Source organism: Aythya ferina (assembly GCF_964211825.1).
Source record: "Aythya ferina genome assembly, chromosome: 31".
NCBI lineage: Eukaryota > Metazoa > Chordata > Aves > Anseriformes > Anatidae > Aythya > Aythya ferina.
This window is the reverse complement of record NC_140328.1, coordinates 1,258,663-1,286,409: the sequence shown is the minus strand read 5'-3', so window position 1 is coordinate 1,286,409 and position 27,747 is coordinate 1,258,663. Positions and strand designations below refer to the sequence as shown.

At 42.7% G+C, this 27,747-nt stretch overlaps 1 protein-coding gene and 1 long non-coding RNA gene across 3 annotated transcripts in view; both read right to left on the bottom strand.

The window, feature by feature from the left end:
- LOC311425471 (butyrophilin subfamily 3 member A3-like) overlaps positions 1-23,188 on the bottom strand; it is a 151,409-nt gene extending 128,221 nt beyond the window's left edge. The window contains exons 1-12 of one of the 2 annotated variants that reach the window (XM_084501360.1): positions 23,111-23,188; positions 20,620-20,694; positions 19,562-19,834; positions 18,366-18,464; positions 17,672-17,698; positions 16,544-16,570; positions 15,580-15,606; positions 14,959-14,985; positions 14,507-14,533; positions 13,716-13,736; positions 13,404-13,430; positions 6,526-12,838 (exon numbers count right to left, since the gene is read on the bottom strand). In XM_084501360.1, coding sequence (XP_084357486.1) covers positions 12,309-12,838; positions 13,404-13,430; positions 13,716-13,736; positions 14,507-14,533; positions 14,959-14,985; positions 15,580-15,606; positions 16,544-16,570; positions 17,672-17,698; positions 18,366-18,464; positions 19,562-19,834; positions 20,620-20,694; positions 23,111-23,153 — 1,203 coding nt within the window. In that variant the 5' untranslated portion in view covers positions 23,154-23,188 and the 3' untranslated portion in view covers positions 6,526-12,308. Of the gene's footprint in view, positions 1-6,525; positions 12,839-13,403; positions 13,431-13,715; positions 13,737-14,506; positions 14,534-14,958; positions 14,986-15,579; positions 15,607-16,543; positions 16,571-17,671; positions 17,699-18,365; positions 18,465-19,561; positions 19,835-20,619; positions 20,695-23,110 lie in introns of those variants that run through there. The other variant, XM_084501361.1, reaches the window with a different exon arrangement.
- LOC311425514 lies at positions 2,145-27,747 on the bottom strand. Its single transcript, XR_014686361.1, has 2 exons — positions 27,716-27,747; positions 2,145-2,740 (listed from the first exon to the last, which is right to left on the bottom strand). It is a non-coding gene; the product is annotated as an uncharacterized lncRNA (long non-coding RNA).

The window sequence follows — 27,747 nt, the reverse complement described above, 5'->3', positions numbered from 1 at the left end:
CTAAAAACACGACAGACACCAGTATGGTCAGATCGTGATCTCCTTTTATTACCTGAATAGCCTGACTTTTATAGCAAACTTAACAGGAACGGATAGTGTCTCACCCAAGGGTAGGAGATGGGAGAGACTAATGTATACTTTCCTATAGCATTCAACAGACTGGGAAGTGGGAGGAAAGCCAGGGAAAACTGGAGGACATTGGGGTGCATCCTCAAGAATGCTGTTATTTTGCTACGCTCACTCTAAGTCTCCCTGGTGCAGTTTTCCAAGAAGCCTCCAGCAGAATGCAAATGTCTTTCCCTTCCTCTCTAGTGAGGGCCTCTACTCCTAGGATACCAGAGCCAATGTGCTGCTAATTTATCATCTATTGAGGATGCCACATGCCAGAATACTGGAGGTTGATTACTTTTGGTCAAATCTGGTTCCCAGCAGAAGGTAAAGTCAACATGGTCGGAGACCCCCTTGGGAGCATCACAAATCCAACCATCTTCATGAAATTGAAAAACAGAATTGTGGTGGTTTTACTCGGGTGGGCAGCCAAGTTCCACAATGGCCACTCTCTCACTCTCCCTCCTCAACAAGGAAGGGGGAGAAAATACAACACAAATTGCTCAAGGTTTCAGATAAGGATCATAGAATCATAGAACATCCTGAGTTGGAAGGGACCCATAAGGATGATGTAGTCCAACTCCTGCCACCACACAGGTCTACCCAAAATTTTAGATCATGTGACTAAGCGCAGAGTCCAAACACTTCTTAAACACTGACAAGCTTGGTGTAGTGACTACTTCACTGGGGAACCTGTTCCAGTGTGTGACCACCCTCTCGGTGAAGAACCTCTTCCTGATGTCTAGCCTATACCTCCCCTGCCACAGCTTGACACCATTCCTATCACTGGTGATTAAGGAGAATAGGTTTGTGCCTGCCCCTCCACTCTCCCTCCTGAGGAAGCTGTAGACTGCGATGTAGACTCCTCTCAGCCTCCTCTTTTCCAAGCAGAACAGACCAAGTGACCTCAGCCGCTCCTCATACATCTTTCCCTCTAGGCCCTTCACCATCTTCGTTGTCCTCCTCTGGACAATCTCTAACAGTTTTACATCCTTTTGGTACTGTGTTGCCCAGAAGTGCACACAGTACTCAAGGTGAGGCTGCACCAGCAATGAGTAGAGCGGGACAATCACCTCCCTCAACCAACTAACGACGCCATGCTTGATGCACCCCTGGATATGGTTGGCCCTCCTGGCTGCCAGGGCACACTACTGGCTCATATTCAACTTGCTGTCAACTACAACCCCCAGATCCCTCTCTGCGGGGCTGCTCTCCAGCGTCTCGTTGCCCAGTCTGTACGTACAGCCAGGGTTGTTCCAGGTTGTTTTCTTGTTGCAGCTTCCCAGGACCCAACCTGAATGACAACTAGAGATTGGTAGTCCTCTGGTTTAACAAGCTGTGTCAAAGTCTTCCTAACGTCTCTGACGTGCCCCGGGAAGACAGCACACCTCTCTGAAGAGGTTATCCGGATGGCAAATGGAGCCTCAGTGCCCCCCAGCAAGAAGTCTCCAGTCACTAAGACTCTCCGCCCTTTTTTTGTGGCACTGGTTTTGATGCAGTGCCCTGTCTGGCCCCGCTCCCTATGCTTGGTACTCCCCTCATTCTTAACATGCTTGTCGGGGCCCAGGTTTCTGACTGCTGTCCAGACCCTCATCCTTTTCCTTTTCCTGCCCGAGAGCCTCAAATCTATTACCCAGGGATGACTTGCAGAAAACAGACACCACAATCAGTAAGATTGTAAAGTAGGCATGTTTATTCAGCGCTGGGCAGCACGGGGGGTAGTCCTACCAAAGTCGTGCGTGCCTGATGCAGCAACTTCCAAGGTCATATGCAGCAGAGTTACATATGCATGAAGTTTCACAATGTGTCTATACATATTCATAACCTGCCCCTGCTTCATATTAAAATTAGTTAAGAAGTCATTTCCATAAGCTCTTCCTGTCTGCATTAGCGCAGTGTCTCCTGGTAGTGGTTGCCAGGGGCTGTGAGCATGAAAGTTGGTGAGTCTTCCTCGTCACCACTGGCTGACCTCTTGTCTCTGCACCGACTCAGTTGCTCCTTTGCTCTTGTCCACTCGCAGCACCAGTTTCTGCCAGTTTCTTAATATAGGTTCACACTCTTACCAAGACACTAACTTTGGTAAGGGGCCCAAAGCTTTTTTCTTTAATTAATTTGCACAATGAACAATATTTAGCAAAGACACTAAGTAGCATCCACTAGTTTAATACTGTCAGCACTCTGTCTCTACTTGATAAAATTCACCTAACTCCCTCTCTCTGGAACACTGTGGGGGTTGGTGGCACCATGGGCGTTGGGGGCAGATGCCTCCTTCTGCTTCAAGCAGAGATGAGGGTCCAGCCCCTTTCGTCTCGTGAGCTGTCAAGCCCTCTGTCCTGCAGGTAAACAGCAGGATAAGCTACTACCCCTCACAGGGTCTTAGGAGGGGGCTGCTGGGCCTCAGTAGGGGTAGATTGAGACCTCCTGTCTTTCTCACTTGGAGACTCCCAGAAGCCCCTCAGGCTGCCAATTTCTCGCTGCAGACTGGCCATCTACTCGAACAGTTCCTTGAGCAGGACATAACTGCACCCACAACAGCCCTCTCTTCTCTCAGGACACAGGGGGGGCTCCAGATTCTGGAACTCCCTACAGTCTCCCATATGGACTGCCACTTCACCCCTCAGAGGGGATCCACCTCGGTGCCCACATGAGCCCAGAGAGGCCGCGTCCCCTCAGGCTGGGTTGCTGCCATGGACCAGCCGTTGCAACAGGTGCCCACCATGGTGAATTTTAAATTATAAGAGGCAGAGTTCCCAGAGGAGAGGAGAGGAAGAGAAAAAGGGGTGGGAAAGGGAGGAGAGGATCCTCCCTGCGCTCCTCCCTGCCCCGCGCTCATCCCTGCCCCACGCAAACTGTCTGCCTGTCACCTGTCCTGTTTACTACGCTCCTGGGTCATGGCTCTCCCTAAGCCCTGCTTTTATGCCATCAGGGGGTGGCTGCTGTCACCCCGGCTCCACCTTCATCCCCGTCAGCACTCACAGCAGCACAAGTACAGCTCTCACCTGCTCAGGGCAGGGGGCTTAAGCTCTGACAAAACAACTCTGCGCTGCATTATTGAGGGTTTAGGGGGTCTATGATCTGATTGCTATCATAGAAAAGTGGAGGGATGAATCACACAGCTGGAACATTGGAATGCTAGGCTACAAGCTTTACAGGAGAGATAGACGGGGAAGGAAGGGTGTGGGTGTTGCCCTCTATGTTTAGAAATGGATAGATTGTGAAAATTTCCCTCTGTGAAACAGCCATGAGCAGGATGAAAGCCTGTGGGTAATAACCAAGGACTAGACCAACAAAGGACTCCTTGTGGTTGCAGTCTACTACAGGCTGCGCAATCAGCCTGTGGATAAAGCATTCTTTTCTAACAGCAAGAAGCATTGTGCTCACAGGCTCTCATCTTCCTGGGGGAATTCAACCACCCAGATGTCTGCTGGGAAAGCCACACAGTAGGAAGGAAGCAATCCAAGAGACTCCTGGAGGACAAGAGAATTGTCTCAATTGAGGACAATTTCCTTGTTCAGGTATTACACAAACCAACCAGAGGAGAAGTATTACTGGGCCTGGTGCTCACCAATGTGGAAGAGCTTATTAAAGAGGTTAAGGACTGGCAGAAGCTTGGGTTGCAGTGACTATGCCCTGGTTCAGTTTGTGATCTCAAGGGATATGGGCCTGGCTAAGAGCAAAGTCAGGACCCTGAACTTCAGAAGAGTGAATTTCATGCTATTCAAAGTATTGGTGGATGAGATCCCATGGATCCCTAGGGATCAAGGATCTGATCAGAGCTGACAACTCTAAGAATATTTACCTAGGAGTGCAAGAGCTCTCTATTCCCATATGTAATAAATCAAACAGGGAAGGTAGGAAACTGACATGGCTGAACAAGGACCTACTGGTAAAACTTAGGCAAGAGGAGGAAATGCACAGACAGTGGAAACAGGGCCATGTTCCCTGGGAAGAGTACAGAAACACTGTCCAGATGTGCAGGGATGGCAACAGGAAAGGCAAGGCACGAATGGAACTAAACACAGCAAGGGATGCAAAGAATAACAAGAAGGGCCTGTACAGGTACATTGGCCACAAAAGAAAAACTAGGGAGAGCATACTACCTCTGACAAACGACAGAGAACCAGTAACAACAGACATGAAGAAGGCAGAGGTACTTAACAATTTCTTTGCCTCAGCCTTCACTGTCAGTCAGGCTTCCCACATCTTTCAAGTCCCCAGATCTCCAGGCAGGGTCTGTGGGAGCAAATTCCCTCCCACTGTAAGTAAAGAGCAAGTTCAGGACCACCTGATGAAACTAAAGTACAAGTCAATGGGACTGATGACATGCATCCCAGGATCCTGAGAGAATTGGCTGATGGAGTTGCCAAGCCTCTCTCCATCATACGTGAAAAGTCCTGGCAGTCGGGCAAAGTCCACAGTGACTGGAAAAAGGGAAACATCACTCCCGTTTTTAAAAAGGGTAGAAAACAAGACCCAGGGAACTTCAGACTGGTCAGCCTCACCTCTGTGCCTGGCAAGATCATGGAAAAGATCCTCCTGGAGGCAATGTTAATGCACATGCAAGACAAGGAGGTGATCTGAGACAGCCAGCATGGCTTCACCAAGGGAAAATCATGCCTGACCAATCTGGTGGCCTTCTGTGATGGAGTGACTGCATCAGTCAATAATGTAAAACCAACCAATGTCATCAATCTGGACTTCTGTAAGTCTTTTGACACAGTTACATACAATATCTGTGGAAGATGACACGTGCTCAGCCTCATTGTTTGCAGAGTTTTCTGCCTAGCAATGTATCCATATGGCTAGGACATCTCTTCTTGATTGCCTAGCACCTGAACAGACTGGAATGCATGGGCAGGAGAAAAATGCCAGTATGCGATGTGCTGGGCACATGGCACTGGAGGTCTCCCTGCCCAGTGACAGTAGTCTCAACCAGTCAGAAATAAGAATATGCATAATGATGAACTGGCTATGTGCAGTTACCTAGAAACTAGGTAAAAAGACCATGAGGGGAAACTATAAGAAGACAGTGCTTTTTCAAAACACAAGGGACCCTCTCCACCACATCTTTGAAGACAACAGACCAACAGAATGCCACTTGGATGGTGGTGATCTTGCAATCTATAAGAAGGCACCTTCACTTATATTTTAAAACATTTTCTATCACTACGACCCCAGGGACATAGTCATGGCACCAAGCCTGTTGGAGTTTAAGAAGCATTTAGACTGCACTTAGTCATATGGTCTCAATTTTTGGGTAGACCTGTGTTGCGAGGAGTTGGACTCAATGATCCTTGTGGGTCCCTTCCAACTCAGGATATTCTATGATTCTATGATTCTCCAGACTAAATAACCCCAGTTCCTCAGCGGTTCCTCATAGGATTTGTGTTCTAGATCCTTCACCAGCTTTTGTTCACAGAATCACAGAATCACAGAATTTCTAGGTTGGAAGAGACCTCAAGATCATCGAGTCCAACCTCTGACCTAACGCTAACAGTCCCTACTAAACCATATCCCTAAGCTCTACATCTAAACGTCTTTTAAAGACTTCCAGGGATGTTGACTCCACCACTTCCCTGGGCAGCCTGTTCCAATGTCTAACAATCCTTTCGGTAAAGAAGTTCTTCCTAACATAGTTCTTCTTATTTTCTCTCCTGAGAGCAAGTGAGCAGCTGTTTGATGCTCAGCTGCCGGCCACGTTCAACCAACCACTGCTTAGCACATTGAGGTGAAGTTCAGCATTTGTAGGTTGTTTTATTTTTCTGCAGTAGTTTCTATTTCTGACTTCTAACTTAGTAATGCAGAGGAACCTACAGCCAAGGGAGTGGGTAAGACTTCGCATTGACTAAAAGTAAAGAGCAAGATTCATTTATAAAATTATTCATCTAAGTTGTTTAAACAAACTTAGCTGCCAATAAATATGGAAGTGCTTTCTCATTCCCAACCTTCATCCTTTGGGATGTAGGAAGCATGGAAATATGCCAATCCATAACAAGGGTACAGTGAGAAAAAATATATTTTTTCAGCTGCAGTCAGAATAAAGAGCTGATCTCAGGAAACTGTGGCCTCCAAAGGATGAGATCACAGGTTTATCAAGTGGGTCTTTTAAAGATGCTTCCCTCTGTTCTAGCACCTCTCACTGCCAGGCTGATCATTATCTTGCACTGGTAATCTACCTTATCTCCAACAATCTTGTCCTCTAATCCTCTCTTAATCAACACACATTTATGGCCCCATGGCAGTTACCTATGAAATTCACAATACCTTGGGTCATCTGGATTAACAGAAAGGCTATGCCTACTTTAAATGAGCAATTATGGATTATGCCATGACTTGAAAGAATCCAGTATTTATTTTAAAAGTATAAAATACACAAGGTATGCAACATTCCTCAAAGACAGTTTGGAGGATAACAACACATTCACAGGTTGGTCCTTTTCCTCTGCTTTAATGTATATTTCTCATTTCTCAGTTGGTCATTTTTCAAAGGCACTGGTGACTTTGAGTAAGAAGGCCATGTTGTTTTACCTGGACACATCTCACGACACTGACACAATACGCTGATTGACCTTTCAGTTATTCACACAAATGTTATTCATGAGAGTTTTAAACTGAACTAAGTATTAAGACTGAGCTACCCTCTTTTTTAATGTTGATGCAGCCCCACTCTGAATTAGAAGTGATACTGAGCTTGCAAACTTGGTAATTTAATTCTAGGTGCCTACATTCTCTACTGATTGTAACTAGAATGTGATGTCATTCATTTGCCTGAAGACAGACATCTATTGCCATTTACAAGCCATGTTCTATCTTCCCTCTTCTTCAGCTGCTACTCCAGGACAGAGATTCCCATAAATCTTATTTTCAGACAGCCCCATTGGGAAATCAGATTGCATTAGGCTTTCACATTCAGGCAGCAGAATCTAACTGTTGTCTATTGTTCCTTAGGTCAAACTATCTTTACCAATTGTTTACATACAAGCAGTTGCATGTGAGTTTCATCACTACCAGTAGTTTTATCATATCCAGTATGTAATCTGTGGATTTCACCTTCATCACTTAATATTACTTATAAGCAGAACTCCAAAATGGGGTCTTCCATTTCATAGTTCACAATTTGTTTGATATTTGTACTTTTCTGGTTCTGTATAAAATTAGAAATTTCAGAATCACAGAATCATAGAATTGTCTAGGTTGGAAGAGACCTCCAAGATCACCTAGTCCAACCTCTGATCTAACACTAACAAGTCCTCCACTAAACCATATCACTAAGCTCTACATCTAAACATCTTTTAAAGACCTCCACGGATGGTGACTCCACCACTTCCCTGGGCAGCCCATTCCAATTCCTAACAACCCTTTCGGTAAAGTTCTTCCTAATATCCAACCTAAACCTCCCCTGGCACAACTTTAGCCCATTCCCCATTGTCTTGTCACCAGGCATGTGGGAGAATAGACCAATCCCCACCACTACAGCCTCCTTTAATGTACCTATAGAGAGCACTAGGGTCACCCTGTACTGGGTCTGGCTGGAATGCTAACTTTCCCTGCAGCAGCCCATACAGTGCCGTACAGTAGCTGGAACAGCAGTGTTATCACACCAGTGTTGTGTCTACTGCTGAGCAGCAGTGGCACAGCATCAGGCCTTTCTCTAACTCTCCTAGGGGGTGGGCAAAAAGTGAGAAGAGAAACATCACTAGGGCAACTGACCTAAACCAACCAAAGGGATATTCCATACCATATGATGTCACACTCGGCAATAAAAGGAGGAAACAGGAAGAAGAGGGGAGGGGTGGGCTCTCGTTGTGAAAATGGCGGTCCTCCTCCTGAACACCGGCTATGTGCGTTGAGGCCCTGCTTCAAGGATGTGGTCAAGCATCGCTCATTTGTGGGAAGCAGAGAGTAATTTCTTTCCTCTGCACTTCCACATAGCTTTCATTTATTTTATTTGTTTTTTTTCCTCACTTGTTTTTATTTTTCCCTTTTCCCCTCCCTTTTCCCCTTTCCCTTTTTATTTCCCCTTAGTTAAATTGTTTCGTTCATAATAATCTTTATTTAATTATTATTATTATTTCCCTTTAATTAAATTATCCTTATCTCAACCCGTGAGTTGTTCTTTGCTTTACTTCTCCCCCACCTCATCTAAAGGAGGGGGAGTGAGAGAGCAGTTGTGGGCTTTAGCTGCCCAGCAGGGTAAAACCACCACATGCCCCTGAGCCTCCTGTTTTCCTGGCTAAACATTCCAAGCTCCCTCAGCCACTCCTCAAAAGACTTGTTCTCCAGACCCCTCACCAGCTTCGTAGCCCTTCTCTGGACTCTCTCAAGCACCTCCATGTCCTTCTTTTAGTGAGGGGCCCAAAACTGAACACACTACTTGAGGTGCGGCCTCACCGGAGCCGAGTACAGGGGGACAATCACTTCCCTAGCCCTGCTGGCCACACTGTGTCTTATACAAGACAGGATGCTGTTGGCCATCTTGGCCACTTGAGCACACTGCTGGCTCATATTCAGCTGTCTATCAACCAATACTCCCAGGTCCTTCTCTGCCAGGCAGCTTTCCAACCACTCATCTCCCACCCTGTAGCTCTGCTTGGGGTTATTGTTCCCCAGGTGCAGGACCTGGCACTTGGCCTTGTTGAGCTTCATGCAGTTGGCCTCAGCCCATTGGTCCAGACTTTTCAGATCCTCCTGCAGAGCCTTCCTACCCTCTCAGGGTCCTACCCTCGAGCATATCGACACATGCACCTAACTTGGTGTCATCTGCGAACTTACTGAGGGTGCACTTGATGCCCTCATCCAGATCATCAATAAACATATTAGAGAGAAGTGGCCACAGTACTGATCCCTGGGGGACTCCACTAGTGACTGGCCTCCAGCTGGATTTGACTCCATTTACCACAACTCTTTGGGTCCGGCTATCCAGCCAGATTTTAACCCAACGAAGCATACGCCAGTCCAAGACATGAGCAGCCAGTTTCTTGAGGAGAATGCTGTGGGAAACGATGTCAAAGACCTTACTGAAGTCAAGGTAGACCACATCCACAGACTTTCCCTCATCCACCCAGAGTGTCACTTTATCATAGAAGGAGATCAGGTTCATCAAGCAGGACCTGCCTTTCATAAACCCATGCTGACTGGGCCTGATCATCTGCTTGCCCTGCACGTACCACGTGACGACACTCAAGATAATCTGCTCCATGAGCTTCCCTGGCTCTGAGGTCAAACTGACAGGCCTGTAGTTCCCCAGGTATACCCTCCAGCCCTTCTTTTAGATGGAAAGCGGTTAGGCCAGCTCCTCTGCCAGTTCTCTCAATACCCTCGGGTAGATCCCATCCGGCCCCATTGACTTGCATACATCCAAGCAGGTTGCCAACCATTTCCTCATGGATTATGAGGGCCACATTCTGCTCCCCATCCCCTTCCACCAGCTCAGGGTACTGGGTATCCAGAGAACAACTGCTCATGCCACTAAAGACTGAGGCAAAGAAGGCATTAAGCACCTCAGCCTTTTCCTCTTCTCTTGTAACCAAGTTTCCCTCTGTATCCACTAAAGGATGGAGATTCTCCTTAGTCCTCCTTTTTGTGTTGATGTATTTATAAAAACATTTTTTTGTTATCTTTAAGGGCAGTAGCCATTTTGAGCTCCAGATGAGCTTTGGCCTTTCTAATTTTGTCCCTGCACTGCCTCGCAACATCCTTATAGTCCTCCTGAGTGGCCCACCCTCTTTTCCAAAGATTATAAACTCTCTTTTTTCTCCTAAGCTCAAGCTACAACTCTCTGTTCAGCCAGGCCGGTCTTCTTCCACGCTGGCTCATCTTTGGGCACGTGGGGACAGACCGCTCCTGTGCCATTAAGATTTCCTTCTTGAAAAGCACCCAGTCTTTCTGGACTCCTGTGCCCTTCAGAACCACCTCCCAAGGGACTCTACCAACCAGTGTCCTGAACAGTTCAAAGTCAGCCCTCCAGAAGTCCAAGACTGCAGTTTTACTGACCCCCTTCCTGACTTCACCAAGAATGGAGAACTCTACCACTTCCTGGCCATTCTGCCCAATACAGCTGCCGACCACCGCATCTCCTCTGTTTATGAACAGAAGATGTAGTGGGGCACCTCCCCTGGCAGGCTCACTAACCAGCTGCGTCAGGAAGCTATCTTCCACGCTCTCCAGAAACCTAGACTGCTTTCTCTGGGCTGTGTTGTGCTTCCAGGATATGTCTGGGAAGTTGATGTCCCCCACAAAAACAAATGCTGACGATTTCGCAACTTCTGCCAGCTGCCTGTAGAACTCCTCATCCATCCCCTCATCCTGGTTTGGCGGTCTATAACAGACCCCCACCAGGATGCTTGCCTTGTTGGCCTTCCCACTGATTCTAACCTATAGGGATTCAACCTTATCATTCCCAGCCTCAAGTTCCATGACATCAAAACTCTCTCTGATATAGAGAGCCACACCACCACCCCTTCCGTGCTGCCTGTCCCTTCTGAAGACCCTATAGCCAGACACTGCAGCACTCCAGTCATGAGAGTGGTCCTACCACATCTCCATGATGGCAACCAAGTCATAGCCTGCCTGCTGCATGATGGCTTCCAGCTCCTCCTGTTTGTTGCCCATGCTGCATGCATTAGTGTAGATGCATTTCAGTTGGGCCATTGCCTTCTCCTCTGGTTTAGCCATTATTCCTCCTGGAACACCTCCAACAAGCCTTATTTCAGCCCCGTCCCCCTTCTTACCTAGTTTAAAGCCCTCTCAATGAGCTCTGCCAGCTCCTGGGCTAGGTTCCATTTTCCCCTTAGAGATAGGTGGGACCTGTCTGCAGCCATCAGGCCGGGTGCCGAGTAAAGCACCCCATGGTCAAAAAAAAAAAACATTCTGTGTTGGCACCAGCCTCTGAGCCACGTATTTATCATGTGGGCTTTCTGTGTCTTCTCTGTACCCCTCCCTGCTACTGTAGGGATGGATGAAAACACCACCTGTACTCCTGCTCCATCCACTAACCGTCCTAGTCCCCTAAAGTCCCATTTGATAGCTTTCAGGCTTCTCTCTTCAATATTATCACTGCCAGCCGGGACTATCAAAAGGGGATAGTAATCAGAGGGGCAAACCAGGTTGGAAAGCTTTCTGGCTATGTCCCTGACCCTGGCCCCAGGGAGGCAGCAGACTTCCCTACAGGTAGGGTCAGGCCGACAATTAGGACCCCCTGTTCCCCTGAGAAGGGAGTTGCCTACAACAATTACCCTTCTATCTTTCTTGGCCGAGGCAGTCTTGAGGTATGGAATTGACTTTAATGTGTTTAATTCGATTTAATGTGTTTTTAAGGGTATTAATACCCTTCCTGGTAAACAGAATGAATGGGCTTATTAGTTAAAAATGAATTTACAATAAATACTGCAATAAATGGTCACTAGTGGGGTTCCTCAAGGCCTCACCTCGAGTACTGTGGCAGTTCTGGGCACCACAGTACAAAAAGGACATGAAACTGTTGGAGAGTGTCCAGAGGAGGGCGACGAAGATGGTGAAGGGCCTACAGGGCACTGGGCCTGTTCAGGCTGGAGAAGAGGAGGCTGAGGGGGGACCTCATCGCGGTCTACAACTTCCTCGCGAAGGGGATTGGAGAGGCAGGTGACCTGTAAACACTGGTGATAGGACCCACAGGAATGGTGTTAACCTGAGGCAGGGGAAGTTTAGGCTGGGTGTCAGGAAAAGGTTCTTCACCGAGAGGGTGGTTACACACTGGAACAGGTTCCCCAATGAAGTAGTCACTTCATCAAGCCTTTCTGAATTTAAGAAGTGGTTAGACTTTGCACTTAGTCACATGGTCTAAACTTTTGGGTAGACCTGTGCAGTGCCAGGAGTTAGACTTGATGATCCTTATGGCTCCCTTCCAAATCGGAATATTCTATGATTCTATGAGATCCATAATGGTTTATTTTGTTTATATATATATATATATATATATATATATATATATATATATATATTATATTTTATTCAGGCAGTAATTGCAACATTTGATAGGCTTGGGTTTTTACAAAATTCATTCTTACTGCAAGATGTCTCACTAGGAAGTACTTCAGGGACTATTTATTTCTATGCCAGGATTTTAAAAGCTGATAATTATTTTTTTCTTCCTTTATTCTTTTTCATCCTCTCTTACTCACCACATTATTAATTTATTAATCTCCTGGCCCTGTGGAAGAACATCAAAGAGAGGGTAATAGGTTTAAAGTCTTTACAGGACGTACTCCTAACCATTTGCCATCAGAGCCTGGACTGAAGAATGGGTACAGCTTCCCAGATAAGTTGTAAAAGATGGATCCAATAGAGTTCTTTTCTTCAGCATCATAGAATGAAAGCTTTTTACGTTTTTGGTCCAGGAAAACAGCCACCACACTGCACTGCTTGCAATTTCTTAGATCCTTCTCATTAGTTAAAATGTATTTCCCCTGAGAAAACTGTAGACTAAGTAAGTTCTCCCCTGGGAGACAATTTACTGTGCTGCTCGTAAGTGCATTCCTAATCTCCTCAGTCACCACTCCCAGCTCCCACTCTGATTGGTCTCCCACCTCCACTTCCCAGTAATGTTCATTTTGTTCATTTTCTGAAAAGCCCTCAGTAGCTGCCACCATCATTTTGAGGGCATTCTCTTCCTGGATGGAGGACTTCACCCTATTTTTCTCCTCATTAATGCAGAGGCTGGGGTGCTTGTATTTCTGATCCAGAGTGATATTAACTTGAGAAAGGAAAAAAAAAAAAAAAAAAAAAAAAAAAAAAGTTATTTCTGAGTTTCAGAAAAGCAAACTATAATCTCAAAGGAAATGAATACAGAAAATAAACTGTAAAATAATTAAATATATATATACACCCAGAAATATACAGTGTGGTTTTGTGAGAAAAAAAAATGAATGAATGGGAAAAATAACATCCATCAGCGCACACCTTTTCTCTGGTTTTACTGTGACTTAATGAAACCATCTGCACTCAGAGTAAGGGGATCAAAGTCCTTTGGTCAGATTCATCTGGCAAATGGCTTTTTAAGTAAAATGCAAAGCTGAACCTCTTGAAGGTACATAACATTTTAAAAGGTCCTAGTTAGCTGAAAAGTTATTTATCCCTACTCACAACACTGAGAACTGTGTAAATGGGAGACTCCTACAAAAGCCTATGTGTTCATTTTGACCAACAAGCTTAAAATTTTCTCTAAATTATGATAGCCTGTGAATTTTTCGTAACACAAATGATACTCTTGTATGTGCATGAAAGAACAAGAGGTTAATGGTAGGCAAGACTTAGCTTACCTGCATTGCTACGAGCTTTCCAGAACTCTGTAAGAAAAGAAAAGAGTTAATTTAAATTACTGCAGAGTGTTAATATTCCAGATTGTGGAGCTGTGTGGTGGTTGAGGTTGCAAGAGAACTCTGGAGACCATCTGGTCCAAGCCCCCTGCTCAAACAGAGCTACCCAGAGCCATGTTCAGAGGGCTTTTGTATATTTCCAAGGTGGGAGACTCCACAACCTCTCTGAGCAACTTGTTCCAGTGCTCCATTTTGATAGAAAATATTTAATAATATTTAAAATTTGATGAAATTAATTTTCAGATTTCAACTCACCCAGTTCAATCCTTGCTTTGTCTGAAAAACAGAGAAATTTATATCATCCCTATGAAAGGTAAAGCTCTTCTGTAGCGTATCTGCTAATATGAGTATTTCCAATACTACATTGCTAAGTATGACATGGCTAGAGTATGAGATGCTAGAGTAACTGCGTGTGTAGAGGTTATCTAAATCTATGCTAGTCACCTGCATGCTGTGTAAAGTAAGGAGAAAGAGACTGGTACATCAGAAAGTGTTTCTTCTTTGCTGTTTCAACCACCTATCTCTTGGTCGTATCTCTATTTTCATCTCTCAATAAGAAAACCAAGAGTACCGATTCAGTCTTGATGTCCAGAATTTAAATAACTACCCAGGTGAGCTGAATTGCTTGTTAAGAGCTGTGGGCATACTTCCACATCCTGTCAGATGACAAACAGGAGCTTTACATGTCCAAGAGTCAAATTGTATATAAATACATATATATGTTTTATTCCTGTTTTCAAAAGTATGTGTTAGGAAGGAATATGTTTTCTGCTCAGCAACAGTAAAAACTGTACCCTTAATTGACTGAAATGAAATTCCCATGATGTGGAAACAGATATTCCAGAGTCCAAGATTGTGCCAGATAAACACTTTTTTAGGGACAACTATGCCTCAGAGTATGAAAGAGAGAGTGCAGTGCTGTGACAGATCTCAAATCTGGGGAAGACCTCAGAAATTTGCACAGTTCAGATCTAAAATAATATTTCTGAACATAAATAACTTAAATGAATTTTAAGGATATTTCAAAGTTAACTTATTATCCTTACCAATTTTTTCCATTGCATCATCAATTTCTATAAAGAAACAAAATTAAAAGTCCATGAAAAGCTAGGAAGACTAAAACAGGTGAATTATGCTACTATCACACATTATAGAATACTTTATATATAAAATTAATCTGTTCATATAGTGCCTCTATTATTCTTCATATATAAGTTTTCTCTAGTATTAAATAATGTGCTTGTAGTTATATACCTATAGATAAAAAGAGGGATTGTATGTACACATACAAACATAACACAACTTTCAAATTATATTTTAGTTGCAGTAGGGGAGTTAATCTTTGCAAATAAGAACTTCTAAGAACATTTCTCAATTCAAAATTGCATAAAACACCACTATTTTTTTAGAGAGGTCATCTGCAATGCATCTTTCAGGATATGGTTAAAAGAACAATGTGTCGTAGTAAATGTACAATAGAAAAAAAATGTTATTTTACCCTTCTGAAAATTCTTCTGCATCTCATCTGAAACGAAAATAAAGCAGAAATAGCAATAAACTATACATTTCTCAAGAGGAAAACTCACAAAATTTCACTGAGAATTTTGGTGTTAAACAATTTGTTCATTTATGGAAGTGGGGCTTAATGCTAAGTTAAGAATAAAATAAAACACAAGTAGGTTTTCAAAGGAGATGGGATAAATTGTCCTCTGGAGATACCCTTCTTCCTCTATATACTGCAGAAGGAGTCTAGATGATTAGATTAGTCTAGATTTGTAAAATCCATTGGCTAAAACCAGGTGGAATTAATGATATCTGGTATTTTTATCTTCAACTTAATTGAAAAAACTGGGTTTCAAATAGAAGGACATTTTCCGTAGGGGCCCTCTCTCATGATACTAGATTGTTTTGAAATATAGAGGATTCTTCTAACTAAAGAATACTCAAAACCAAAATTCAAAAACAGCAAGGGAATAAACAAGGAAATCTTGAAGAAAATAGAGAGGCCTGTAGCTTGAGTAGTCTTTCTGTAGCTTTTGTAGTCGTTTAGCTGACAAAATAAGGAAACATACATGTAGGACAGGTAGCATAACAAAGAGAAATCAAAATATGCTCTTACCCAGTTGATGATTGAGATCATCTATATCTGGAAAAAAAATGTTTAAGTATTAAAACAGTAATTTCTTTCCATTTTATTTTAAACACCAGCTAAGCACCACACAACCTTTTGTTCACTCCTCACAGTGGGATGAGGGAGAGCAGTTGTTCAACTGCTACAAGACAGCCAGAGATTTTGGCTGCATTATGTTCAGGTGGGAGCAAAAAGACTGCTCAAGAAAATCACTAAAGTAAAATTAAGTATTAAAGATGACTTAACTAGGGGAGAAGGGGAGGGATAGAATAAATAAAACATCCTTTCATGACAATGTGATTGAACAGCCTTAGAACAGGCATCTAATGGATGGTTCTTGGTACTTATACTGAAGCAATTGAACCATGTCCAGATAGTGTTAACTATGGTTTTATAAAAGGTATAACTGATGTTTCTCTGCGGTACCCTAAGGAGTACTAAAATAGTCTCAAAATAAATGCTGACTTTACTACATCTCTGGCACAATCTGCATGCCCACTACACTTGCTCTTAAGAGTAAAAAAAATCTTCTTGCTCTACATTTGTACAATGCAGTCCTAGTAACAAAGCTCGTAGGTTTTTCATGAAGAGATCTGAACAGAAATTTATTTTTGAGATTCTAAAGCTTAAACATTTCCTTACTAGTTGAAATTTGTCATGAAACATAATCCTAAATCGATTTCTCTGAATTAACTGACCAAATAATTTGCAAGCTCTAATACTGACTGAAAATACTTACCAGATCAAACTTCAATGAATTAATCATTGTCTTTGCAGTAGGCATCAACTACCTTTAAATGTACAATATGAAAGCTAATTTAATGATTTCTAAATTTTACTTTGCAAAAGCAATACAGCTACTAATGCTTCCTGAGCTCAGCCTTTATCTGTTTATAAAGGATCAGAGAGATTTATAGATACAAATCACAGATAAAAAAGCTGTTACACTTACCTTGTTGAATCTCCTTTTGTGCATTTACTGTGAACAGAGAGAATTATGTTTGAATCCTAAAAATAATTCCTCAAGCACTAAACATTCAGTTTTAAAGACTACTCAGAAGTGATTAAACCACAACAATTTGCATGTATATTTGTACTTATGTATTTTACATACATATATATATGTATGTATGTATATGTACATATGTATATGTATGTTTGTATGTATTTGCATGCATATTTGTACATATACATAAATTGTTTGTTGTATCCCAATGCTAGGGAATAGACTTCAAAAATAAATTATTTTTCATAGACACTTTTAAAGAACTTCAGTACTGTCATTGACTGAAACAAAAATAATAACCTTGTTTCCTCAAGTTAAGCCTGTTTCTTGCAATATTTGAAACAAAAATAGTAGAGATCAAGTGCAAAACAGATTTTGATATCTAACCTTGTTTTCTCTGCTGTTTCAAACTCATGGCAATTCAGGGACCAGCAGCTAATGACACTTTTTGCAATCACAGAAGAGCTGAGCTTGGAAGGGGACCTCTTGAGGCCACCTAGTCCACCCACCCTGTTCAAACAAGTTTGGCCCAGGGCTGTGTCCAACTGGATTTTGAATGTTTCCAAGGAAGGAGATTCCACAGCTTCTGTGGGTTCCAGTATTCAGGCACCATCACAATAAACACACTTTTTTTGTTTGTTCTGTGATGTCAGTATATACTGAGTTTTACTTCACAAGCCATACAAACTTACCATTTTAAAACTGGCAAAATGGATTAAAAATATTATTTGTATTTAGTCATTGCTGAAATATTTAAAGTTTCTGTAGAGATATTCCCAATTTTAAACATCCAAAACATTTTTGTTTGTATGTAGTTTTCTAAGTTTAGTTTCTGGGTAGGAGTCCATTCCCTTAAATATGGCAGAGAAGTATTTTCTTTTCTCTGGAGTTACCATTAATATAAAACAGCCACTGGATTTATTCTTATTCTCTTCTGTAAGTCAGAAGTATTAAAAAACAAAAACAGCTTTAGGAATACAGGTAATTAGCCCCATTGTTTATACCATTGGCTAGTTCTATACTGCTGTACGTATCAAGGTGTTCATGATGAAAAGCAGCGTTAACATTACTTACATGCACGAGTTGTAGCCTTATTGTTCACTGAGAGAGAGAGAAAGGGGAGGGAGGGAGAAAGAAAATGTTATCAAGCTTTCCTCCTTGCCTACTTCTATGTTTTCAAATGAAACTTCATATTCTATAGTTGTCACGGGTACTGTTTGGTAAATACACAAATTGTCTTCAAAATATCTTGATTTACATTTATTTTCAATTACAATCATGAGGAATCACACATAATTTAATGAATAAAACTAGTGATATTGAAAGAAAAATATCAGACTTAGCAAACTTCTTGGCAACAGATTTATGTTTTAGAACTGTCTTAGAAACAGCATATAAAGCAATAAAATGACTTGCAAATATATGAAACCAGTGGATACATTTGGGTACACTAATATATTTTTGTGAGTGTTGCTGTATTTCAGTAATGAGATTAAGTTGAACCAATGATTTCACTACAGTAATGTGTTGATTCATATTGTCAAATGTAATTGTATAGATTTAAACCCCAAGATGTTGGAGTAGTGAACAGTTGTTTAAAAATGAATATAGAAGGTAATCAAAAACACATTAACAAGTTATGGCTGGAAAATCACAAGTGTGATTGCTCATAATGCTGTACACTCCCCAGATAACTGGACATGGTGACACAGTCTTTCAACCACATTGTACTAAACATTCATCACTTTAACACTAGAGTAGAACTTACCTCTGAGTTTATAAAATGCAGCAATAACGAGGAAAACACTCAGGAGTAGGATCACAACAAAAGCCGCCAGCCAAGGGGAGGTGGTAGGAAAGAAGACATCTGCAAATTATTTAAGGCGATCAGTATCATTTTACTCGCATAACTGACTATTAGCATTCTATCAGATTCATGTGGATAAGGAACATTGTCTGTAAAGAAGTAGGAAGAGCAGTAGCTATCTCTGATCATCTTTGATGCTTGGTTTCAATAGGCTAGTGGCCAGTTTAAACTAGGCAGAACATCAGCATGAGCCTGGAAACAACCTCAAGTGTATCAGAATCCAGAACAATAAATGTTTATGGCTTTGCCTCCTATCTTACCAAAATAAAAGTTCAAAAAAAAAATCTCTGTGAGATCTCAACATCTTTCAAAATTTGTATCCTCAGGCTCAAATAAATGATGCTAAAAATATAGTTGATAGTTGCTTGTGCTATAAATGTATGACTGTGTGTTGTGACCACATTTTCACTTTACTGGAAAGCACAGAAGAAAAATTGCTAGGATTAGCCTTATTCCAAAGAAACTAGTCATCCATCTGTCAACAACTGGCAATTTACTATTGGAATTTCACATACTACAGTCTGAATAAGTTTTGGAGTAGCCTATTGAACTCCACTGAATGTAAAGAAAAAAAAAAGTAATTTTATACTCTGACTGTATGTCTAAAGTGAAACAAAATAAAATTGACTCTATGCTTCATTCCTAGACACCTGTAGGAGCAGTTCACCAAGACTTTTTTATCCCTGTGTCATTTTATTATGTCAGCAAAGATTTGACCAAACCACTGCATTAAGTATTATATTAATAGAAAAATAAAGGGAAGGAAATATGAGAAAGGGAGAGGAAGGGAACTGAATCCTCCTCCATCCCTGTAAGTGAGACTAGGTACCACCTGATCACAAAAGTTCATTTTCCCCAGGCGTGATCACACCCACGGAAGGGTATTTTCATTAATATTTTTACAAAGTTTGCCACTGACCTACAGAAGCTTATAGCTGTTCAGTTTTGTTAAATATATATGTTTATACATATATTACAGAAGAAAACTTGTGTGAAACTGATAATTCTGTTCCACTGGAAATTTGTTTTCCTGGAGCAATCTGGTCTATACACATCAGTTCACTATTTTCCCTCCCAATCCAGAAACTCACTCTCACCTGCAATGACAACTGAAGATTCTGTTGATGTTTTCAGCAGTTTATCTATTATTTTGCAGGACACAGAGTTTCCAGATCCTGGTTTCAAAACGATGGAGCTGCTGACATTAGCAGTGCTGGTGCCAGTAGTGAGAGGAGTTCCAGTGATATTATTTCCTCTACTGTCTGTCCACAACATCTGAACTTGAGAAAACAACCTTTCAGAGAAACATTTGAGTCGAATACCATCATCCTTGTAATCATCCACAACAAGCAAGGGATCATGGCCAGCACCTACAAGAGACAGATGAACAGGTGAGCCATGCACAGCAATCTCAGTGGTTCTACAGGGTAAGGGGAAGAACACTGTGAGAAGTTTTGCATTTATAATGCCCTAACAGCACTTTCTCCATGGAAGATGCAGCCTTTATCAGATAACATCAGCATGTACTCTCACAGCTCTGATCAGAAGCAGAAGACAGATTGTAAAGCACAGGATAAAAAAAAAAAAAAAAAAAAAAAAAAAAAAAAAAAAAAAAAGATCATGGATGCCTTTGAAGCACAAGTCATTAAAAACTGTCCCTATTTTAAATGACCAGCAACAATCCCAGCTATGCAACTGCCAGTCAAAATTACTTTGGCACCTCCATTCCCAGTATTGACAACACTAGGTTATCTGAGTATGTTCATCTCATCAAATCTTAGCTATCTAAAAGATAAGTACCTCATGGAAGCAATTATAGAGAAAATGTGGAGAAACAGAACTTACCACACAGTGTTTCATTCATGTGGAAGATGATAGCATAAGATATGTTATACTTTTTGAGCTCCTGTCTCCTCCTGCTGACTGTACAGGTATCTTAGATAAAACTGAGCTCTCAGATGCTCAGTTTTAATGCCTGCACTTGAGCACACTGAATTCTAGAATTCGCATCTGTGCTCCCTGAAATCCAAAGAAATCATCTAAACCTGGCCCTCCTGGAGAGGAGAAGACAGTCATAGGAGGCATCCATTCAAATGTGTTCATAGTCTCTTAAACAAACTTAGTACAGAGTGTACTTATTACAGAGCTCAATTACCTTCAATGGGCTGGTATGTAGATACCAACATCAAGATGAAGATGACTGCTGTCAGCTGGACTGAGAGTCCCATGCCTATATGGTAGAAAAAAAAATCTGTTTGAAGGTAAAATAAAGGATGTGGGGGTCTGCATAGCTGAATTACAACCCAAATTCACTCTTTCACTGTAAGATCTTGTCGACTGCTCATGTACAGTACTTACATGCTTAACTGCAACCCAAGTGAAGCAGTGGCCAGAACAGTCCTATGACTGCTCCTGTGAGCTGCATGGAGATGCTCCAACACTGATAGCAGTTGATGATTATGAATTGAGCAGTTCCTGAGCCAGGTAGACATGCCTCTCATTAGTCATACTAGTAAAAGGACTTGGGATGACTCTTTTGAGTTAAGGGCAAAGACAATATTGGTACAAAACAGAACACAAAATCTGCCGTATTTTGATATGTAAAGCTATGGTATGGACACTGAAAAGCCTTTTTTTTTTCATGCCAACTAATCTCCATTGAATACTGCAATCCCAATTTGAGTCTGATGAAGTGCTGTTGATCTGTGGCTCCCTCTTGTGATTCTTGTGGTTGCTGTTGAAACTAAAACTTGAAAATTAAGTCAACAGTTTTTAAAGACATTCAAATTTCAAGCCCGGCATCTTTTTTTGTTTTGAGGGACCATCCCTAATTATAGATTTCCATAAATATCCCTAACAAAGTATAATCTAAAATAAATAAATAAATACACTCTTTAAATAAAAAGACATATTGGGATTGGTATTTTCTAAATTAAATATTTCACTTTGGAAACAGTATAACCCTATTTTCCTTAGATATTTTAAATGAAACTGTTTAAATAATTTTTTAAAAAAGTAAATTAACCGTGAATTTAAAGCAGAAATTTCCAATATTTATATAACCAAACCCTGTCTTGCTTTCTGTATGTATAGATAGATATAAAACTATAAATAGATATCATTAGAATAAATATAACTGTATATATAGTCAAATAAGAATGTTTCACTTTGGAAACAGTAAAAATTAACTTTTAAAAACTCATAATTTAAAAAAAGAGAGAAGGGACAAAGGGAGGGAGGGAGGGAGGGAGAGAGAGAAAGAGAAAGAGGGAGGGAGTAAGGGAAAAGACAGATCTTCCTTTAACCTTGTAAAACAAACAGTGCTCTGCTTTGAAGACCACCATATTCCTTGGTAGGTCATGTGTTTTCTTCTCCCTTCCCCACCACATGCACTATCTATATGTATTTTGTTCTTTGTTTTGTTTTGTTTTGCTTGTTTGTTTGCAATGTAAAATGGAACTTCTCATTACTTTTGGCCCATCCATACTTCCCTGAGCATTTTCAGCATTTCCTTTGGTTATAATGACTAAGACAACTAATCACTTAACACACAGTAAGGTCACTTTCAAGGGAGAAAAAAGACAAATACCATGACTGTGAGATGCCTATTTTTCTTCGCTGACTGTAAAAGGAGAGCAGGAAACTGAATTATATTATATATATATATATGAGTTCTACTTTTTATACTTTTTGAGGAGCATTGTAGTCTATTTTTAAAGCCATTAAGAATGTAGGGCATTGACAGATTTATGATTGGCTTTATCAACTTTTTTTTTTAACTTTTTAAAAATTACTCATTTTTTACCCTTCACACATTTTAAGGTCTTCCTTTCCTGGCAAGGTACCTAGAGAAAAGTTTTCACTTTGTTTTTTTATCATAGCTAAGATTCTGATGGAAATACAAGAACTGAGATGCCTGGGATTTGAGGAAACAGGAAAGGAAAAAGCACAATATATTGAAAGAAAAAAAAAAAAAAAAAAAAAAGGAAAACAAACAAATGGGATCAAAAAATTAAGGTGTCTGCCATCTATTATGACTGCATTTGTTGTGCCATTGTCATTGTAAAGACAGCAATGAACACCCTGAAAATGAAGAAAAACACTGCACACTGAATGCACCAGCTACAAGCAGGGGCAAAGAGTACTATGAACATCAAAAATGAAAGTAATGCCTTATACCTAAGAAAGAAGACAAAATGGAGGAGTGAGTTAAGGGATCTGCTCCCATTTCATGCTATTAATGAATAATCTCATCTGGGTCTTACCAAAAGGACATCCACATCTCACTTCAAGAGTGTGGATTTCCCTCTGCTAATCTGCTTTTATTTGAGCCTGAAGTCAAATGTAAAAGAAAGCATGGCTTCAAGACAGGTAGATAGGACAGTATGGTTGAAGTTTTTACCGTCTCTTGCAGGTAGCAGCTCACCATTCAGAAATACATACAAAACAGAGTTCAGCAGTTCCCAGACATAATCCCAAGAAATCTTTCAAGACAATAACTGAAAATATCTACCAACCAACGCAATTCAACTCAGCACAACGCAACACAACGCCTACCAGAAACAGAGAGCTAAGAAAATATTCAGAAGTCCTCCCTACATAAAAAGACAAAGAAATTACTGTATTTTTTAATGAGAAATACAAACCTGCATTTCCACAAATGCAGCTGTACCCTAAAGAAATCTGCATGCAGGTGCTTACATTTGTTGGCGATACTCAGAAAGTTCCTGGTACCTTTGGACCCTGACAGCCACAGCTTTCCTGACCATAAAACTAATTAATTTATTTCCGTAAGTTGCCCATTAACCTTTGCAATGCAACAGTAAAATAAGGGAGGGGATGAAAAAGGAAAAAAAAATGGGATTGTTGGTTGGGTTGGGGATTTATACTATTAGGGGTCAAATACTCTATGGTAGTTAAAAAGAAGTGTAAAATACCCTCAGAAAACTTCAGACAATGGAAGCTTTCTATAATGTTGTGGAAAATTAATCCAAGTAACTACTAGGGTTGGCCATTATGGGCCAGTTTATACTGGTGCTAATTTAAAAATGCGAGTTTATGGTTGGATGTATTGGAGGAGGTTTTTCAAGACAAGAAGAGCATTCCTACTTAAAATTTGGTATCTGTGTCTTCATTTACTTTGAGATTACATTACAAAAGGTGTGCCTCCCCAGACTGGCAGCATTCACTATTTGTGTATAAAAGAATGTTAAATATTTGGCATAAAACCTCCCTCAGGAAGTGTTACATCCTTCTGAGACTATTTCACAGAATCACAGAATTGGTGGGGTTGGAAGGGACCTCAAAAGATCATTGGGTCCAACCCCCCTGCCAAAGCAGGTTCCCTAGAGCAGATTGCTCAGGTAGGCATCCAGATGGGTCTTGAATATCTCCAGAGAAGAAGACTCCACAACCTCCCTGGGCAGTCTGTTCCAGTGCTCCATCACCCTCACCGTGAAGAAGTTCTTTTGGATGTTGGTGCGAAACTTCCTGGGCTCCATTTTTTGGCCATTGCCCCTTGTCCTGTCCCCACAAAACACTGAAAAGAGGTTGGCCAAATACCACTGTCTCCCATAGTTAAGGTACTTATAAACATTAATAAGATGCCCCCTCAGTCTTCTCTTCTCAAGGCTGAACAGACCCAGGTCTCTCAGCCTTTCTTCATAGGGAAGATGCTTCAGGCCCCATATCATCTTTGTGGCGCTCCACTGGACTCTTTCCAGGAGATCACTGTATTTTTGTACTGGGGAGCCCAGAAATGGACACAGTACTCCGGGTGAGGCCTGACCAGGGCAGAGTAGAGGGGGAGGATCACCTCCCTTGACCTGCTGGCCACACTCCTTTTAATGCACGCCAGGATCCCATTGGCTTTCTTGGCCACCAGGGCACACTGCTGGCTCATGGTCAACCTGTCGTCCACCAGGACCCCCAGGTCCTTCTCCACAGAGCTCCTCTCCAGCAGGTCATCCCCCAGCCTGTACTGATAAATGCAGTTGTTCCTTCCCAGGCGCAGGACTACGCTTGCTCTTGTCAAACCTCATTTGGTTACTTCCTGTCCAGCTCTCCAGACTGTCCAAGTCTCGCTGAGTGGCAGCACAGCCTTCTGGCATGTTGGCCACTCCTCACAGCTTTGTATCATTGGCATACTTGCTGATGGTGGACACTATTCCCTCATCAAGGTCATTGATTAAGATGTTGAACAAGACCAGACCCAGCACTGACCTCTGGGGAACACCGCTAGTCACAGGTCTCCAGATGGACTCTGCATGGCCAATCACCACCCTCTGTGCTCAGCCAGTCAGCCAGTTCTCAACCCACCTTGCTGCGCACTTGTCTATCCTTTCTCAGGATATCCTTTCACACTTTCTCAGCTTTGCTAGCAGGATTTAATGGGAGACAGTATCAAAAGCCTTGTTAAAGTGAAGAAAGAGGACATCCACTGCTCTTCTCCAATCTACCCAGCTGGTGATGCCATCATAGAAGGCAATATGGTTGGTTGAACATGATTTCTCCTTGGTGAATTCATGTTGACTACTCCTCATAACCTTCTTCTCTTCCAGTTGCTTGGAGATGGCATCCAGAACAAGCTGTTCCAACACCTTTCCAGGGACAGAGGTGAGACTGACTAGCCTGTAATTTCCTGGATCTTCTATCTTGCCTTTCTTGAAGACTGGAGTGACATTGGCTATCCTCCAGTCTTCAGGCACCTCTCCTGTTCTCCAGGACCTTTCAAAGATGACAGAGAATGGTTCGGCAATCACCTCTGCCAACTCCCTTAGCACATATGGATGCATCCCATCGGGATCCATGGATTTGTGTGCGTTGAGCCCACTCAGACGCTTCCGAACCACTCCCTCGTCAAGCAGGGGGAGATCTCTACTTCCCAGATCCTTTCTCCTCCCTCCAGGCTCTAAGAGTCCCAGGGGGCGAGTCTTTGAAAGAAAGACCTAAGCAAAGAAGGCATTCAGTATCTCCGCCTTCTCAGCGTCCCCCGTTACCAGGACACCCTCGTTCATCAGGGGACACACATTATCCCTAGTCTTCCTTTTACTGTTTACATACCTTAACAAATATATATATATATATATATATATATATATATATATATTATCCTTTATCTCTTTTGCAAGCTTCACCTCCAGTTCACCTCCAGGTGGGCTTTAGCCTTCCTTGTCGTGTTCCTCAGGCCCTGACAACACTTCTGTACTCCTCCCAAGAGGGCAGGCCCTTTTTCCACATTTCATAGACCTTCCTCTTCCTTTTTATCTTGTCGATGAGCTCCTTGTTCATCCACACAGGTCTCCTGCCCCCCTTTCCCAATTTCTTACTCTAAGGGAAGCACCAATCCTGAGCTTCGAAGAAGTACTGTTTAAATGTCACCCAGTTCTCACAAGCACCCTTGCCTTCTAGCAATCTAGCCCATGAGAAACCCCCAAGAAGGTCCCAGAAGAGGTCGAGGTTGGCTCTCCAAAAACCCAAAGTGGCAATCCTACTTTTTGCCTTACTTCTTCCACCAAGTTCCATCTTGAACTCCACCGTCTCATGGTCGCTACATCCCAAGCTGCCCCCAACCTTCATAACCCTAACAAGTCCATCCTTGTTGGTAAGAACAAGGTGCAAAAGCACCCCCAGCCTCAGTGGTTCCTCCACCACCTGCATCAGAAAATTATCTTCAACACATCAAAGGAACTGTTTGGACTGCACGTTCATGGCTGAGCTGCTCATCCAGCAGATGTCTGGATAATTGAAGTCCCCCATGAGAACCAGTGCCCAGGATCACGTGGCTACTTCCAGTTGCTTGTAGAAGGCCTCGTCGACCTCCTCCTTCTGATCAGGTGACCTGTAGTACACCCCCACAACAGTGTCACCCATAACAGCCGGCCCCTTAATTCTCACCCACAAGCTCTCCACTTGTTCATCACCCTCCCCCAGGTGGAGCTGGGTACACTCTAATTGCTCCCTCACAGAAAGGGCAACTCCTCCCCCATGCTTCCTCAGCCTGTCTTTTTTAAAAAGGACATAACCTTCCATGACAGTGTTCCAGTCATGCGAGCTGTCCCACCATGGCTCCATGGTGATCACAATGAGATCATGGCCCCGCGACTGTACACAGATCTCGAGCACATCCTGTTTATTTCCTATGCTTCGTGCATTGGTATCTAGGCATTTTAGGGAAGCAGCAGGCTCAGTTATCCCTAGACAGGCACAAGAAGAAGATTTGGGATGGGGTATCAGGATCATTACCTTCCCTGAGGAGCCCTCAGATGATCCTATGGGACAACTCAGAGGTTTTTCCATACTATCTTCATCAGAGTCAGCAGTGACAACATCCCCCAGCCCTCCTCTGTCACTTCCAACTCCCCTCCTTTCCCCCGTCAAACCTAGTTTAAAGCCCTGGTAATCAGTCCAGAGAGCTTGCTTGTGCCCCACTTGCTGAACTGGAGGATTGCTCATTTTTCTTGTTGCAGCTTTCCAGAACCCAACCTGAATGACAACAAGAGGATGTTAGCCCTCTGGTTTAACAAGCTGTGGCAAAGCCTTCCTAACGTTTCTGACATGTGCTCCAGGAGGACAGCACACCTCTCTGGAGAGGTTATCTGGATGGAAAACGGGAGCCTCAGTGCCCCCCCAGCAAGAAGTCTCCAGTCACTAAGACTCTCCGCCATTTTTTTGTGGCACTGGTTTTGATGCAGTGCCCTGTCTGGCCCCGCTCCCTATGCTTGGTACTCCCCTCATTCTTAACATGCTTGTCATGGCCCAGGTTTCTGACTGCTGTCCAGACCCTCATCCTTTTCCTTTTCCTGCCTGAGAGCCTCGAATCTATTACCCAGGGACTCCGTGGGGGTTGGTGGCAAAGTGGGTGTTGGGGGCAGACACCTCCTTCTGCTTTGAGCAGAGACAAGGGGCCAGCCTCATTCCTCTCATGGGCGGTCAAGCTCTCTGTCCTGCAGGTGAGCAGCTGGATCAGCTACTGCCCCTTGCAGGGACTTTGAAGGGAGCTGCCAGGTCTCAGTATGGGCAAGTTGACACCTCCTCAAAAGACTATCCGTCTCCCTCAGAGTCTCCCAGGAGCCCCTCAGGCTGCCAATTTCTCACTGCAGCCTGGTCATCTTCTCAAGCAGCTCCTTGAGCAGGGCACACCTGCACCCACAACAGCCCTCTCTTCCCTCAGGACCCAGGGAGGCCTCCAGATTCCAGAGCTCTACGCAGTCTCTGGTCTGGACTGTCACATCACCCCTCAGAGGATCCACCTGGGTGCCCACATGAGCCCAGAGAGGCCGTG